At 40.7% G+C, this 17,960-nt stretch overlaps 1 protein-coding gene across 11 annotated transcripts in view; it reads left to right on the top strand.

The window, feature by feature from the left end:
• Window positions 1-2,524: 2,524 nt before the first annotated feature.
• The window catches only part of TJP1 (tight junction protein 1), a 244,372-nt gene continuing 228,936 nt past the window's right edge, over window positions 2,525-17,960 (top strand). For all 11 annotated transcript variants that reach the window (XM_042988226.1, XM_042988227.1, XM_042988229.1 and 8 more), the window contains exons 1-2: window positions 2,525-2,709; window positions 17,100-17,232. In XM_042988226.1, the coding sequence (XP_042844160.1) occupies window positions 2,537-2,709; window positions 17,100-17,232 (306 nt within the window). In that variant the 5' untranslated portion in view covers window positions 2,525-2,536. The remainder of the gene's footprint in view (window positions 2,710-17,099; window positions 17,233-17,960) is intronic.

Here is a 17,960-nt window from a genome sequence, read left to right on the forward strand (position 1 = left end):
AAGTCAAATGCTAGAAAGCTCACTGTTCTTACCAAAACTCAATAGTTTTTCATGTCTATGTACTTTTTAGATAGTTGCAAGCCTTTGGTTAATTTCTCAAGTTCTGAGAAGGTTGATTTTGACAATTATAGCCAGTGTTCCCTTTTTATGGAGAAGCAGATTTTCTGCCATTCTGGAAGTGCTTCTACCAGATTTATTTTTGTCTTTCATTATCCTGAATTGATCCCCTCAGCCTCTAGTTGTCTAAATCCTTGAGTACAGCGCGGTATTTTCATCAAATGTCTTACAAGCAATATGAGAAGGTGGTACAAAAAGCCATAGAAAATGATGAATACATAAGTACAGACCCTGACACTTTTTCAAAGTTTGGCTCCAAGGTCCTCTTCCGTGTGTGGAGATACATTTGAAATGTCAAAGATCTGCCAATTCTTCATTTTATGTGAGAGACGAAACTTCTGGATAAATAAAAGTGAAGTAGATTCAGACTAGGTTTCCTACCAAAGTGACTATGAAATTATGTTGGGAGCCCCCAGAAGGAGACTGTTTTGATCTAATATTCTTACATGCTAATTAACTTGAAAATGTAGTGTTTAAGTAGAGGTACAAGAGGGATGTACTGTGGAGGGAGGGCATTAACATTTGATAATTCTGCCTGGTACGCAGGTACTTGTTATCTGTACTCTTTATACATACAGGTTATGCACACACACACGTGCACACACACATACACACAGAGGCAGTCCTTGCTTTACAGGTTCAGATATGCTGGATATTAGCTACTCTGGCTTAAATAACACCAGTTGTTCCACAATATGGTTCAAATTTCAGTTATCATAGCATATTAAGTGTGAGAAAATGCATAAACCTTGCATGGTAGCTCCTTAGTCCACAAATCACTATGTAAATAACATGTGCATCATGATCAATGAGCAATCAGAGCAGTTCTTTCAAAGTTTGTCAGTTATTGGTTATTGCACACCTGTTATACAGTTTAGGTAATGACAGCAAAGTGTGCAGTTGTGTTGCCTCCTTTTTTCCCAGTGATAAACCCATGCAGCATTGTATAAAAATGGGTAACTGAGAGAATTGATCAACAAAAGTGATAGTGCAGCAAAGAAACAAAAAAATGATAAAGATGAAAGTAAAGTGAAATTTGAATGGAATATAAATGGTATTATAGAAAAAAATAGGCTACTGTCAAAATACTGACACGGTTGTCTTTCCAGAGACTAGATTTGCAGCCAGAAGAACTTACTGAATATGAACCAGGAGGAGTAAAGTGGTTGTGACAAAAAGGATAAGGATGTCCCAGAATGACACGTTAAAGGAACTCCTATATTTCACAACATTGAAAGCACAGAGGATGAAATGTTGAAAGTGATCCAAACATGATGCATTACCAAGGCTCAGACAAGATGCTTTCTGGGTGTTTAACAATTCTATCAGGAGAAGACCGGCATTATTCAAATTACTCTTGATAAGTTTCCCTTACAAAGAAATAAGTTTAATTATCAACGTTTTTAATGTTTCAAACTACAGGGTATTAAATGATTAGTTTTTCTTTCCCCCCGCTCCCTTTCATTTCTTTATACGTTTACAACCATCAGTGAAGGGAGTTTGGAACGTTTTGACAAAATTTGTAAAGATCACGAAACGATCTTAATTTTTCCCATTGATTATTAAGATAGTTTTGCATGGTTCACATTCTCACAGTTTCAAACAACCGTGCAAGCTAGGACTGCATATATATGCTACATACATCATGTATATAATAATATCATATTTATAGTATGTATATGTACTCACGTACATGCACGTATATATCACATTATAGTACGTATATGTACACACGTGCATGCATGTATATAATATATATCACATTATAGTATGTATATGTACACACATACATGCATTTTGTAGAGATGCATTTTATGTAAACAAAATCTTCAAACACTTAAGGCTAGACACCGTAAATGATCTTGTCCCCGCTCCGTTACAACCATTAACTGGTAACTATAAATTTAAAATAATTTTTTTTTTCTGTCCTGAAAGCTTGTCATGGGATTTTCTTAGACTCTATACAGTTGAAAACGAGTTCCCGTCGGCCGCTGGGGAAACTGAGGCACTCGCGGCGCAGGGCCAGGAGGCGCCAGTGGGCGGGGGCGACAACCGGGCCGCTCCCGAGCTCTGGGACAGGGAGTCCCACAAGGCCCGCCGCCCGCCCAGCACTCACGCGGGGACTGCGCTGGCCGGGCGGAGGGGCGGAGGGGGCGGAGGGGGCGGAGGGGGCGGTGCGGGAGGCGGCGGGCCACGCACGGCGGCGGCGGCCGCGGCGGCGGGAGCGGCGGGCCACGCACGGCGACGGCGGCGGCGGGAGCGGGAGCCCCGGCCACGCGCGGCCGTAGCGGCAGAGGAGGCAGCGGCGGCGGCGGCGGCGGCAGCGGGAGCGGGAGCGGGAGCGGGAGCCGGGCGCGCACGGCCGCGGCGGCGGGAGCGGCGGGAGCTGTGGCGGCGGCGGATGGCCCAGAGCTGATCTATGCGGCGCTTGGAGGGGCTGTGTCTGCGGCGCCGGCGGCGGCGGCGGGGCCCTGCCCGCGAGCGGAGCGGGGACAAGATGAAGTACCAGAAATACCTGACGGTGCTGCAGATGGCCATCGGCGTCACCCCCTCCAACCGCGGCAGCCTCCTGCCGCTCAAGAGAAAGCTGTGGTGAGGGCGCGGCGGGCGCGGCGGTCGCGGGTCGGGGCCGGGGCGGGCGGGCAGCGAGGCCGCCGGCGGCCGGGCCCGACGGGCGCCGAGAGCGGGGAGCGCAGCAGCCATTTCGGAGCCCGTGGGGCGCGAGCGCCGCCGCGTCCCAGGTCCACGCGAGCTCGTGCCGCCGCGACCCTCGGCTGTGCTCCGTGACACGTAGAGCGGCGCGCTGCGGGGAGGGAGGGGCGGGGACCCGGAGGCTCACGGGCACCCGGGCACCGGTCTCCCGCCCGGGACTGTCCTTTCAGCCCCATCCCCGCCACTTCTGGCTCAGAATTTCCAGCCAGGCTCCCTTGGAGGCAGCCAGCAATTTATTAGCTCTGTTTGCGTTTTCTGTTATTTCTCAAAATCCATCTGCTGTGGGTACAGAGTGAAGGGCGAGCCGCTCCCACCGTAAGGGGAGTAAGTTGCGAGATTATAATTGCATTATCGGGGACTACGTTTTATCTGCACGCGTTCCAGTTCCTCTGACCTGGAAACTGTTATTGGGGTAACGGGAAAAGATCGCCCTTAAAAGAAAAATGTTTGGGGGTTTTCCAGATCTGGTTTACACAGTTGATTATCTATCGGATTGTATTGCATTTTATTAGCGTTAAAATGTGGTATATGGAATCCCCGTGTGCTGCCCTAGCATTCCATTGCCTAGAGACTGAAGTGTAAGGTTCTGGCACGAAAGAAATAGTCCAGAAAAGGGATGGGGGACTATGGAAAAACTATGCCAGAAATTTTGGTGTTCAAGTGGCTATTTTAATTTTAAAATTTGTGGTCCATAGAGATTTACTCACTTCAATTTGAATTTAATTTCAAGGTTATAGAGAAAAGGAAGTGAGGCTACTTTTAGGCATTTGAGAAAAGTAGTTTCTGCTATCTAAGACGAAATGAAAGAGTGATCCAAGGAATAGAAAGATTGAACAACCAAGAAAAAGTTAAAAAAAAAAAAAAAAAAAAAAGAAAAGAATCCCAGTAACGGAAAATTTTGGAGGTAAGACAAAAATGCATGGGCAGCGAAGTTCAAATTTCAGCTGTGCCATTTATTGTGTGACCTTAAACAAGTCACTGGAGTATCTGTTTCTTGGTGTGTACCGTGTGAATGATGCTGTCTACCTCATGGGGTCATACCCGGATCAACTGAGATACTGAATACAGAGTGTCTGCCACTGCCACTATGCCTGGATGAATAATGTGTGCTTACCGAATACTAGTGTCTTCCTCCACTCCCATGTGTTTAAAAAAAAAAGAGAGATTTATTCTGCAAAAGGTATTTTAATTTGATGCACAGCAAGTGACAGCACATAGAAGACTAGGCTGGCTGGTAAAAGTTAGCAGTGATTAAGAAATGTCCATGGAAAGGCTGGCTTAGTCGGTAGAGTATGTGACTCTTGATCTCACAGTCTTGAGTTCAAGCCCCGTGATGGGTGTGGAGCTGCTGAAAAGGAAAGGAAAGGAAAAGGAAAACAAAAAAAGGAAAAGTCCGTGGAAGCATGGAAAAATATTTTAGCAAATATATGAAGACTGTGTCTCTATTGAAGCAAGAAGCGGTAACATTTGAAGATGGCTTTTCAGATTGATGGTATACGGGAAGAAAACAGAAGTCAGCACTAATGGTCTTACCCTCCCACTCTGCTTTTCTCCTGAGCACTTACCAATATCTAATCCACTTCAAATTTTACTTAATTTTCATACCTCTTACCTCTCCCACCCCTCACTGGAATTTAAGTTGCATGCGGGCAGGGCTTTTTGTCTGTTCAGTTCATTACTAAATTCCCTTTAACTAGTTTCTGGTACAAAATAGGTCCTCAAAAGATACATATTGAATAAATGAATTCCTTTAAAAAATTTTTTTAATATGAAATTTATTGTCAAATTGGTTTCCATGCAACACCCAGTGCTCATCCCAACAGGTGCCCTCCTCAGTGCCCATCATCCACTTTCCCCTCCCTCCCACCCCCATCAACCCTCAGTTTATTCTCAGTTTTTAAGAGTCTCTTATGGTTTGGCTCCCTCCCTCTCTAACTTTTTTTTCCCCCTTCCCTTCCTCCATGGTCTTCTGTTAAGTTTCTCAGGATCCACATAAGAGTGAAAACATATGGTATTTGTCTTTCTCTATATGACTTATTTCACTTAGCATAACACTCTCCGGTTCCATCCATGTTGCTACAAAAGGCCATATTTCATTCTTTCTCATTGCCAAGTATTATTCCATTGTATATATAAACCACAATTTCTTTATCCATTCATCAGTTGATGGACATTTAGGCTCTTTCCATAATTTGGCTATTGTTGAAAGTGCTGCTATAATAAACATTGGGGTACAAGTGCCCCTATGCATCAGCACTCCTGTATCCCTTGGGTAAATTCCTAGCAGTGCTATTGCTGGGTCATAGGGCAGATCTATTTTTAATTTTTTGAGGAACCTCCACACTGTTTTCCAGAGTGGCTGCACCAGTTTGCATTTCCACCAACAGTGCGAGAGGGTTCCCATTTCTCCACATCCTCTCCAGCATCTATAGTTACCTGATTTCATTTTAGCCACTCTGACTGGCATGAGGTGATATCTCAGTGTGGTTTGGATTTGTATTTCCCTGATGAGGTGTTGATGTTGAGCATCTTTTCATGTGCCTGTTGGCCATCTGGATGTCTTCTTTAGAGAAGTGTCTATTCATGTCTTCTGCCCATTTCTTCACTGGATTATTTGTTTTTTGGGTGTGGAGTTTGGTGAGTTCTTTATAGATTTTGGATACTAGCCCTTTGCCCAATATGTCATTTGCAAATATCTTTTCCCATTCCGTTGGTTACCTTTTAGTTTGTTGATTGTTTCCTTTGCAGTGCATAAGCTTTTTTTCTTCATGAGGTCCCAATTGTTCATTTCTGCTCTTAATTCCCTTGCCTTTGGAGATGTGTCAAGTAAGAAATTGCTGTGGCTGAGGTCAGAGAGGTTTTTTTCCTGCTTTCTCCTCTAGGGTTTTGATGGTTTCCTGTCTCACATTCAGGTTCTTCATCCATTTTGAGTTTATTTTTGTGAATGGTATGAGAAAGTGGTCTAGTTTCATTCTTCTGCATATTGCTGTCCAGTTCTCCCAGAACCATTTGTTAAAGAGACTGTCTTTTTTCCGTTGGATATTCTTTTCTGCTTTGTCAAAGATTAGTTGGCCATACTTTTGTGGGTCCACTTCTGGAGTCTCTATTCTATTCCATTGGTCTATGTGTCTGTTTTTGTGCCAATACCATTCTGTCTTGATGATGACAGCTTTGTAGTAGAGGCTAAAGTCTGGGATTGTGATGCCTCCCGCTTTGGTCTTCTTCTTCAAAATTACTTTGGCTATTCAGGGTCTTTTGTGGTTCCATACAAATTTTAGGATTGCTTGTTCTAGTAGCTTCAAGAAGAATGCTGGTGCAATTTTGATTGGGATTGCATTGAATGTGTAGATTGCTTTGGGTAGTATTGACATTTTAACAATATTTATTCTTCCAATCCATGAGCACAAATGTTTTTCCATTTCTTTGTATCTTCTTCAATTTCCTTCATAAGCTTTCTATAGTTTTCAGCATACAGATCTTTTACATCTTTGGTTAGGTTTATTCCTAGGTATTTTATGATTCTTGGTGCAGTTGTGAATGGGATCAATTTCTTTATTTGTCTTTCTGTTGCTTCATTATTAGTGTATAAGAATGCAACTGATTTCTGTACATTAAATTTGTATCCTGTGACTTTGCTGATGAATTCCTTTTTTTTAAATGTTTATTTATTTTTGAGAGAGACAGAGCATGAGTGGGGAAGGGGCAGAGAGAGGGGGAGACACAGAATCTGAAGCAGGCTCCAGGCTCCAGGCTCCAAGCTGTCAGCACAGAGCCCGGTGTGGGACTCGAGCCCATGAACCATGAAATCATTACCCGAGCCGAAGTCGGACACTTAACTGACTGAGCCACCCAGGAGCTCCTGAATGAATGAATTCTTAATAATGCATAACTGGGAAGGAAATTTTTCTGATATTAAATTTAAAAATTAAGATGTGGGAATAATATTGGAGGAGCTATTAGACATGAATATTAGCATCATTTGGCCACCAGATCTGGAAACTTAGGTTTATTCTTTTTCATCACTGGAATGCCTCTTCTGAACATATATTCCCCAATACATTTTGTGAAAAGAGGACACGAGAAAATAAAATTCAGATAGTTTAGTACTCTGGAGATTCATATTTCAGGCTGTCAGTGAACTGGGGCCAGCATTAAAAACCATCTTACTAAGAGATGGCCTGGAAAAGGCAGGGGGATTTTGTTTAACTTTTCCACAATCTTAAATGAGCATTTCAGAATTTCTGCTCAATGTTAAGTGAGTTTGCAAATACTAATGTAGTTTCTGCAGTGGCAAAGTGAAGAGTATATGCTACAGAAACTCTAGAGTGGATGGTACTTTTTAATGTTTACTTTGAGAGAGAGAGAGAGAGAGGGAGAGTGAGTGCACATGCACACATGGGGGAGGAGCAGAGAAACGGAGAGAGAGAATCCCAAGCAGGCTCTGTGCTGTCAGCATAGAGCCCAATGCGGGGCTTGATCTCACAAACCGTGAGATCATGACCTGAGTGGAAATCAAGAGTCAGACAGTCAACTGACTGAGCCACCCAAGTGCCCCAAGTGGATGGTATTGTTAAATATAACATACATATATAGTTTTGTGGGTTTTTTTTAAGTTGAAGAATATTGTGCTGCCTGATCCATCTATCTTATGTCTTCTGGAATTTATTTTCTAGATTAACATTTCATTTTGTTAGTAGCAGAGCAACTGCACGTGGATAATTGAGACAGAACGCACCTTTACGTAGCAAGAAGATATGTAGATATGGGTTATGACTCCTGAGTGGTGGGTGGGAACCAATAGCAGACATCAGAATGGTTGTCAGACCTTGGGATGCAATAGCTTATAGCTGTTTACAAGATGTGAGGGCATACTATGATCATTGGGTGTGCTATGTATAAGAATTTATATGAAGGTGCTTCTGAAAGCTTATATGCTATCTGTGTTCTCTCTGTTTAAATTTTTGCAGTCTCTGTGGAAAAACTGCATGCCTGCAAAGCCTATGCCAGTGTAAGTAAAGGGTAGGGCTGAATGTTTCAGTGTTTTGGCCCCACACTTCTATCTAGTTTGACCTTTTGTGCTCATCAGCTTCCTTTTGTGCAATATCTTTCTTTCTCATTGACTCTGCAAATCCATTAAGGAATATTATATTTACACACAATTTAAATGGACACTAAAGCAGAAAAACAGCCAGACCTGCATTAGTGGCATCTGCAAAAACCCTCTTCTCCAAGAAATTTGGGAAGTAGGACTGTTGGCAGTGTTTGGTTCTGAATCACTGCTGTTTAGGAGCCCGGAACTAAGGCCTGTTAGCTCTGCCTGAGGTGGGTGTGAGTTTGCTCAGCTTGCTTCTTTTGGGGGGTTTCTTCTTATAACTGCTGGTGATGAAAGCACTAAGGCGCTGTATTTCCTAGAGCTGCTACAACATTACCACTAACTCACTAGCTTAAAACCGCAGAAATTTATTCTCCCTCCGTTCTGGAGGCCAGAAGTCTGAAATCAAGGTGTCTTCAGAGCTATGCTCCCTTGAAGGCTCTTGGCGAGAGTCCTTGCCTCTTCCAGCTCCTGGGGGCTCCAGGCATTGCTTGTGGCCAGATCACTCCCATCTCTACATCTTCACATAGTCTTCTTGGTGTGTCTGTGTCTCCTCCTCTTCTGTCTCTTCTAAGGGCATTTGTCATTAGATTTAGGGTCCACCTGGATAATCCAGGATGATCTCATCCTGAGACCTTTGACTTAATTACATCTGCAAGGACCCTTTTTCTAAATGGGGTCACATTCACAGGTTCCTGGCTTTAGGAAGAGTGGAGAGAAAGGGCACCATTCAATCCAGTACAGGTACCAAGGTCAGCTCCTTGCTCTCCAGTGGGTGTGAAGCCAAAATAATTGTTAACTCCTGTCTATTTTATGTGCCATGTGAAAAATATTTTCACAATAATTATATTGTTGTCAGTCTTGATTTTTGCATCAAGTGCTCTTAGGAATATTTATATTGATCTTAGTGGGGGAAAAAGAGTATCATTTCATTTTCTTCAGGCTTCTAAATATATTTCTCCTGGTTATTTGATTCAGTAATTATTGAAGGCCATGTGACATCAATTCACTCACTCATTAAAATTTTTTTTAATGTTTATTTAATTTTGTGAGAAAGAGAGACAGAGTGTGAGTGGGGGAGGGGCAGAGAGAGAAGGAGACACAGAATCTGAAGCAGGCTCCGGGTTCTGAACTGTCAGCACAGAGCTCGACACGGGGTTCAAACTTACAGACCTTGAGATCATAACCTGAGCCGAATTCAGACACTTAACAGACTGAGCCACCCAGGCAGCCCTCAATTCACTCATTCAAATAGTTGTCCAGTAATCAGATTGTGGAAATAAGAAGAACTGCCATTCATTGAGCTTAGTGCCTGCTGGGCCCAGCATAAGTGATTTCCAAGCATCCTCTCATTAACCTGTAGCACCCCTGTGAGGTAGGTACTGTATTTTCACAGTTTTACAGATGAGGTCATTGACCTGCCCAGAGTCACAAATAAGGTCTTACTTATACCAGTGGTTAGGGTTAAAAACACATTTGAGCAGGGACATGACAGTCTAGAAATGAAGAATGACTGAAAACATGTACAACATGACTGAAAAGTGCCCTATAGGATGTTGTTTCTCCCAGGGTGGCACATAGCCCCCTCATGAGTCATAGAGGTTCCCCTGATGAGGTGGGAATGTCTCTAGTATCCAAGTCCTTTCTCACTGTGTTTTGTTTTTTTTTACTTTTTAAAAATTTATTGAGGTATAATTGACATACAATGTATTACTTTCAGGAGTACAGCATAATAATTCAGTATTTATATATATAGCCAAGTGATCAGTACAGTAAGTCTAGTTAACATCCATCCCTTTCTTAGTTTCTTTAGTGAGCAAATTGTAGCCAATTATGCACATTATTATTTACAAGTACAGCTAAGGGCCATTTAGATAAACCTTTTAAGTGAACTCTTCAGGTTTTTGAAGTCTGATACTTACAGACAAAAAATTAGGATTTTACTAGCTTTTACTTAAGTTTCCTTCACAAAGATTCAGTATCCTAAAGTCAACTTCCCTGCTGTACTTAGGCACCTGTTCTTATACCCTTGTTTGGGGGGAATATACTTTGCTATCACCAATTAGTGTTAATCTTCAAATGGTTTGTGGTGTCAATTGGTGATATATTAAAATTAATACCTTGTAGAAGAATTGTTAGATGTTACCTTTGTTGGTAGTTTCTTCTTGCGTAACTACCTTGTTTTTACCATCTTGATGGTTTTTGCTCAATATTTTGTTATTATTGAGATATTTTCCACTAGAAATTAGAGATGGGCGAGGTAGATAAGCTTGGGAGTTGTTTGTTCCAAGTGAACCTTGGTCAAAAATGATTGTGAGCCAAAGCTCCCGAGTTATAAACAAAGTGAGAGGGTGGACCCTGGGCTTCTGCCTTTCAAGCATGCCAGCCATGCCCACAAAAACATGGTGGGAAAATATGAAGGGATTGGAGAGAAGCAGAAATTTTCTTCCCAGTAATCCCCTAGGGATGATTAAATGGAATTCGGAATTAGGAAAAGAAAAAACTTCATTGGAAGCTAAATACTGATTTCCCCAGAGTTCAAGGGAAAATAAGATTCCTGTATCTCAGTTACTAACTTTATTTTCCCTACCATCAAGGGCCATTCTCCTAAATATGTAGGAAATGACCTCCGAAGTCTGATTTATTCAGTTCAGACCACACCATCAGGTTGAAGGAGAATGGGGCCCTGGGACTAAAGAATACTCCTTATACTCCAGATCAGGAAGAACTGTCCTTGGTGGGCGTTTTGTATCCAAGTACAGCCCTTCTTACCTGAGTTGTAATATACCTCTGTATTATTATTATTTTTTTTAAGTAGGCTCCACACCCAGTGAGGAGCCCAACATGCGGCTTGAACTCACGACCCTGAGATCAAGACCTGAGCAGAGATCAAGAGTCAGATGCTTAACCGACTGAGCCACCCAGGTGCCCCTATACCTCTATATTCTTATGAATGTCCAGCAGAAAACGATTTGAACACACATATCCCTGCTCCAGGACAAATATTAATTGTCAAAAACTGTAGTAAAACAAAGGAGTAGTGACATCTTAAATTCCCTAAACTTCAAGACCCCTTCTGCTTACCTATGATTTGTTATTTACCCTCCCAAACAAATGCTGTCATCTTCATTGATGTTAACAAATAAGTCCTCTTGTTAACATCCTTCTTCAGGCGATGTCAAACTGTATATCACATATGGACTAGATAACAACTGTTGCTGCATAGAAGTAGAGAAACTATAAAACTAAATTGCGCTGTATCACTCAGATTAAATAAGTATTTCCACATGAGTTACTACTGAAATATTCGCTATCTCTATGATTAACAGTCTGTATTGTTTTTTCTTTTTTTTTAATGTTTGTTTATTTTGGGGGTGGGGAAGAGCATGAGCAGGAGAGGGGCAGAGAGAGAGGGAGAGACAGAATCCAAAGCAGACTCCAGGCTCTGCACCATTCAGTGCAGAGCTTGATGCAAGGCTCAAACCCATGAACTGTGAGATCATGACTTGAGCCGAAGTCAGATGCTTAACCGACAGAGTCTCCCAGGTACCCCACCATTCTATTTATTACCTGGAACTGTGTTTATTCCTTTTCTTTTTTTCCCACCAAAGAAAAGGGGGTCATTACCGAATCATATGCTTTTTAACAGTTGACCTCCTAGCTTCACAAAGACCTGGTCAAAACTTTACAGTTACTGAAATTACTGGGTAGGAGCCTGGTTCTATGTGTAGACAAGGCACCTTCCTTCTGCCAAGTCTGTGGGTGGGGTGGGTTGTTCGCCTGATGTTCGCCTGCTATGCCCAATTCAGCTTTACTCCTTAATAAATGTTTTTATTATGATCCTGGTAGGGAGGGGAAAAAGCCATCCTTCTAGTTATATTTAGGATGGTTTTTTTTTTTTTTTCTGTTTTACATTGTCACTGGCCTCAGTATTACATTGAGGTAAGTCTGATAAATTTCTTGGCTGTCATTTATAAATTTGGTATATGTAAATTCTTCTCATAGGTTTTAGATTTGGAAAAAAGGTAAATAGTGATGTCTTTCTAAGTCAAATGAGAGGAAAATTTGTGACAGATGTCTTTTGCCAGAAAAGCTTATATTAATATCTTGTAATATGATTATGCCACATAATCAGTGCTATCAAAGTTAAGTGGGAGAAAGGAGACAAAGAAAATTTATGACTTATACAATGTTGTACAACTATTTTTTTTCCTATATGCCCTCTTTTCTTAAGTGAAATTCTTTGTTTTCATGGAAGCTTTTACTCTGCAGAGAAGAGAACAAAACTGTACAGCATACCACTTTTTTTTGTATTGAAAATAATGAAAGAGACATCATCAGAATTTTATTCTGGGAGGTGACTTAAAAGGTGTTCTCATTGGCAATTCAGTGAAATAACAAATATATTAATTTAAAAAGCCACAAGAAAAATAATAACAATCTGAGCAAACAACAACGAATACCATCAGTGGACCAGCATTTTTGAGGAATCTCTGAAATGTACTTAGTAGATCGGATGAATCTACTAAGAGAAAAGCCTTGCAGGAACCACTGCCTATAGGACTTTTGCACAAAGAGAGGTTGATAGCTTGAAGCAGCATTCAGGGATGGAAGAAGCAGAGGACATTTGGGGAATTAATCAGATTCAATGCACTAGGTTGGTTGACCCCTTTGCCTCACTAATTTGTGATAAGTTGTGGGCAGCAGTGTGGCTTTCTTGCTTACTAAAGCAGTGAATGTGGGCTCTTGGTCCAGGGAGACTGTACCCAAGATGGCTACTGAATCCTTTGACCCAGAAGAGAAGTTGCATGTCCCAGCAGCATGTCCCGTCTCCCTGCCAGAGTTTCCAAAGGTAGGCCATGGTAAATGCTGCAGTATGGAAACAGATGTTCTAGAATACAAATATAAGTGGGCAGTAAAAATCACCAAACAGTTGGAGGAAGCCAGTATTAACAGAATTACCATACTCAACAAACAAAAGAACTAATCCCTGAGAAAATAGAAAAACCTTGGATTAACATGGTTATTTTCAGAAAGATGCAAGAGAGTACTGTATTAATAAAAAAAAAAAGCATACTAGACACTTTAGAAATTTAAACTTGACTCACTGAAGTGAAAGAAAATGGCTGAATTGACAAAATTGAAAAGCAAGTTAGCAATCTGGAGGAGTAAGCTAAAGAATCCCAAAAGAACAAAGGGATCAAAAGTGTGAAAGGGAAGTTAGGAGACCTTGAAACTATTTCCAAGAAAAGGTAGGGCTTTTGGTAGGGTTGTAATAGTGCTGTAAAAGAAGAGAAATGAAGGTGTGTTAAATGTCATTTCTTGTGTGAGAGGAGATGAGAATACCAATGAACCCTAGATGTTGATAGAAATATTTCAGATTAAATATATATGTATGTACATATATATTTATGTATGTATGTATGTATCTACATGCATATAAATATGTAAATATTATATGTGTGTATAGTTAGCTAGAGTCAGAGTTGCCCTAATAAGATGTAGGACTTTGAAATTACTAATTGGAAGGGAGAAGGTCTAGGGGTGGGTAGAGACTAAGAAAACTCAGTCATACTAAAAAGGTAGGAAAAATATGGAAATAGGAAAAGTAGGAAAGAAGAAAGCATTTAAATTAAAAACAAAAACAAAAACAAACCAGGGGTTCCTGGGTGGCTCAGTTGGTTAAATGGCCACCTCTTGATTTTGGCTCAGGTCATGATCTCACGGTTCATGAGATCCAGTCCCGAGTTGGGCTCTATGCTGACAGCATGGAGTCTGCTTGGAATTCTCTCTCTTCCTCTCTGTCTGCCCCTCCCCTGCTTGCACACTCTCTCTTTCCCTTTCTCTCAAAATAAGTAACTACAAAACCAAACTAAACCAAACCAAACAGAACAACAACAACAACAAACCAAAATTGTGTCTTGATTTCAGCTCAGGTCATGGTCTCACAGTTGTGAGATAGAGCCGCATGTAGGATGGAGCCTTCTTAAGATTCTCTCTCTCCCTCTTCCTCTGCCCCTCTCTCTCACTCACATTCTGTCTCTCAACAATAGCAATAACAACAACAAAATAAAAAACCACCACAAACTGTAAAAGAACATGGCAGGAATAAATCTAAACATGAATAAATTTGAATGGATTCAGTTTCTCTCAAAAGATACTTATTCTTAGATTTAGTAAAAAAGAAAACAGACCCCTGGGTGGCTCAGTTGGTTGAGCATCTAACTTCCGCTCAGGTCATGATCTCAGAGTCTATGAGTTTGAGCCCTGTATCGGCTCAGAGCCTGCTTTGGATCCTGTGTCCCCTCTCTCTACCTCTCCTCTACTTGTGCTCTCTCACTCTCAAAAAATAATAATAGTAACACTAAAAAGAAGAAAGGAAACAGTCCAGCTACACGCTTTAACAAAAGTTAAAGTATAAGTTAAAGAAGGAGGGGTGGGGAGAGACAGGCAGATACTTGTCAAGGTTGAAAATATGAGCACAGAAAAAGATAAGCCAAGAAAAGGGTAATATAAAAATGTAGATGTGGGGGTTGCCTGGGTGGCTCAGTTGGTTAAGTGTCCAACTTTGGCTCAGGTCATGATTTCACAGTCTGTGAGTTTGAGTCCTGCTGACAGCTCAGAGCCTGGAGCCTGCTTCAGATTCTTTGTCTCCCTCTCTCTGTGCCCTCCCCTACTCACACTCCGTCTTCTCTCTCTCTCTCTCTCTCTCTCTCCCCCCTCCCCCGTCTCTCAAAAATAAATAAACATTTAAAAAAACTTAAAAATATAGATGGGGAAATTATTAGACAAAATAGCATTTAAGGTAAAATCTTTAATTGAAACAGATTTAAAAAAAATTTTTTTAATGTTTATTTTTGACGGGGAGAGAGAGAGAGAGAGAGAGAGAGAGAGAGAGAGAGAGAGAGAGCGCATGAGTGGGGGAGGGGCGGCAAGAGAGGGAGACACAGAATCTGAAACAGGCTTCAGGCTCCGAGCTGTCAGCACAGAGCCTGATGCGGGGCTCGAACTCACAGACCGCGAGATCATGACCTGAGCCGAAGTCAGACGGTCAACCAACTGAGCCACCCAGGCACCCAGAAACAGAGACTTTTAATATGATAAAAGGTTAAATCCCTAAAAAGATATGAATTATAAACATTAAGGCATCTAATGAAACAGATTTGAAATATATAAAGGAAAAACCAATGTATAAAGGTCAGTTGTCAGATCCATATTCACGTTGGGACTGTGTAATGGTCTTTTTTTTTTTTTTTTTTACAGAAAGCAGCAATTCAGCAAGACAAATATAATGAAGGACATGGAGAAGTTGAGTTATAAAATAATAAAATAAAATTATTAAATCACCCTTATATTTAAGGACAACTGCCCCCCACGCCCCCATAGGAACATTCTTGTATACTGTTGATGGAAGTGTAAATTGCTAAAGCCATTTTGAAAAGCAGTGCCTAGCAATACCTAGAAACCTCTGACCCTGCATTTTACTTCTAGGAGTCTTTCCTAAGTAAATACTGTGTTTGCACCCAAAGATGTAAGATATGTTCATTGCTTTATAATTTGATAGCAAACATTTAGAAACTAAATTAAATACCCATTGGTAGAGGAGTGGTTGAATAAATTGTGATACACCTATACAATGGAATACTGTTTAGCCATTAAACAAATGAAATAGAGCTGGGTTATTATGGGAAGAGCCTCAAGAAAATTAAGTGAAAAAGTAAGGTGCAGGACAATGTGAACAATTTGGTCACTTTGCTGAAAAGTTTTGAAAGGAGATTAACACATATGTGGATAAGCAAGAACATTTATTTGGGAGGTTATACAAAGAACTGTTAATGGTGATTGTCCTTAGAAAAAGGGGTGGGGAGGGGTGCCTGGGTGGCTCAGTCGGTTAAGTGTCTGACCCCTGAAATAGTTGGTTAAGTAATTCTTGATTTCGGCTCAGGTCATGATCTCACTGTGAGATTGAGCCCTGAATCGGGCTCTGCACTGAGCGTGGAACCTGCTTGGGATTCTTTCCCCTCTTCTCCAGCCTCTTATGCATGCGTGTGCACACTTGTGCTCTCTCTCTCAAAATAAGTAATCAGTTAAAAAAAGAGATGGGGATTTGGGATGGGGGGAGAGGAAGGCTTTACTTTTCACTTTTGTATCTTTTCATACTCTTTAAATGTCATAACTATAGGGATATGGCACTTTTACTTTAAATGCAGTCATACCTAGAATACTCTATTTTATGATATTTACTCCCATCTTATTATATAAGTCAAATTTACTTTGCTGATAGTTCATTCTCTGTGTTCTTGTCAAGCAACAAGAGGCCTATTTGATCTCTTTCAGACAACAAAATCTTAAATACAAAATATTAAGTAGGTCAGGAAAGTTGAAAAGTATATGAACATAGGATGTATACAAGCAGGAAACCTGACCATAAAATAAGGAAACTGATTTTGATAAGCCATACTTACCAGTCGGTCTTACTACTTAAAACCTTTGTTATCTCTAAGACGATAATCTACTAAGCAGTTTCCTCCCAGGTTCCCAGGGCACCTGCTAAGGCTGCCAGCAGAAGTGGCACAGAAACGATTGAACACATGACAGTCTTGAGTGTGTGTATACATATACAAGCATGTATGCTGAGGTGCATCTGTAGATAATTTAGATTATTTACCACTTCTTTTTATCTGTATTTTCGTTGTTCTGTAATCATGGTGAACTGAGTGTTGACTGTCAATGTTTAAAATTTTTAAAGTAATTTTCCTGATTAAAAAAGCATGCTGAACGGTGTCTGTGGTTGTACACAAGGAGAGCTGACTTGCATTGGGCGTGCCAGGCGCTGGGCTGAGCGCTCCATATAAAGAAATACCCAGCAGGAAGCAGATACCTCCCAGTTACCTAGGAAACTTCAGTCTGGCTTTAATTGCTTCTTTGATGGTCACAGCGTTGACTTTTAGTAAATCTTAATGTAGAAACGTTTGAACCCTGTCAAGAAAAATTTCTAAACCAGCAAACTGCTGAGAAATACTTAGAAAGGATATTTGATGGGAGGTAGCTCGGCTTCTTGGTTGAAAAAAAGGAGCCTGAGGTTTCCAAAGCTGTCCTCAAGTAAATACTTATTTCATACCCGAGAAATGTGTTTCCCTGTAAACCTAAAAAAATTAAACTTTTCCTCTTCTTTCAGGGTAACGCCATCCTCTGAAAATCCGAATGGTGCTACTTCTAGCGTCAGCCAAGGAAAACCTTCTTTAAGACGAATAAAAGGGAGACTCCACAGAAGCAAAAGCCTTGATAGCATCGATTTCTGTGAACTCACTGTAAGTGGACTGTTCATTAATTTTTTTTTATTTTTCAAAAAATATGAAAATTTTGATTCCATTATTTTTATTTTCATAAAAAACACAACAGTCCTATTTGTTGTGAGCATTTTTTTAATAATGAAAACTGGTTTATCCAACAGGTTACCAATCAGAACGCTTTGTTAACTGGTATCCTTTTGAAACATTTATAATAAATGATTCTGATTCAAAGACCAAGATAAAGAAATACTTCCTGAACTCTACAATAAAAATTAAATTAAGTTCAGTGGACTCTTAATGTAAATGTCTTAGGAATTTTCAAATCCACAGGTTGGCATAAGTAGAGATCTGAGTATTGATTAACCCCAGACACCCAACTTCCTGGAAGTGCCAGAAAATAGTGTTACTTTGATATTGTTAGGACAGATCCTGGTTTAGTTAATCCTGGTGCTTTCTATTCTAAGTGATTAACATTAGTGGATATATATATATATATACACACACACACATACATATATGTGTTGTGTGTGTATATTTGTGTATATATATATGTACACACATATATATGTGTGTATATATATTCCAGGCCAAATGACAGGTTTTCCTGTGGGTATGTGGTACATTTATGCATGTTTTTAGAGGAACACACGGGCACTGTCAGCCCCCACTGTCCTTTGCTATTATATTGTCTTACTCCATAAGAGATACTGCAGTGCTATAAAGGACATAGAATTTTCTTTGCAATA

This window comes from Panthera tigris, chromosome B3, assembly GCF_018350195.1.
Source record: "Panthera tigris isolate Pti1 chromosome B3, P.tigris_Pti1_mat1.1, whole genome shotgun sequence".
In the NCBI taxonomy this organism is placed as follows: domain Eukaryota; kingdom Metazoa; phylum Chordata; class Mammalia; order Carnivora; family Felidae; genus Panthera; species Panthera tigris.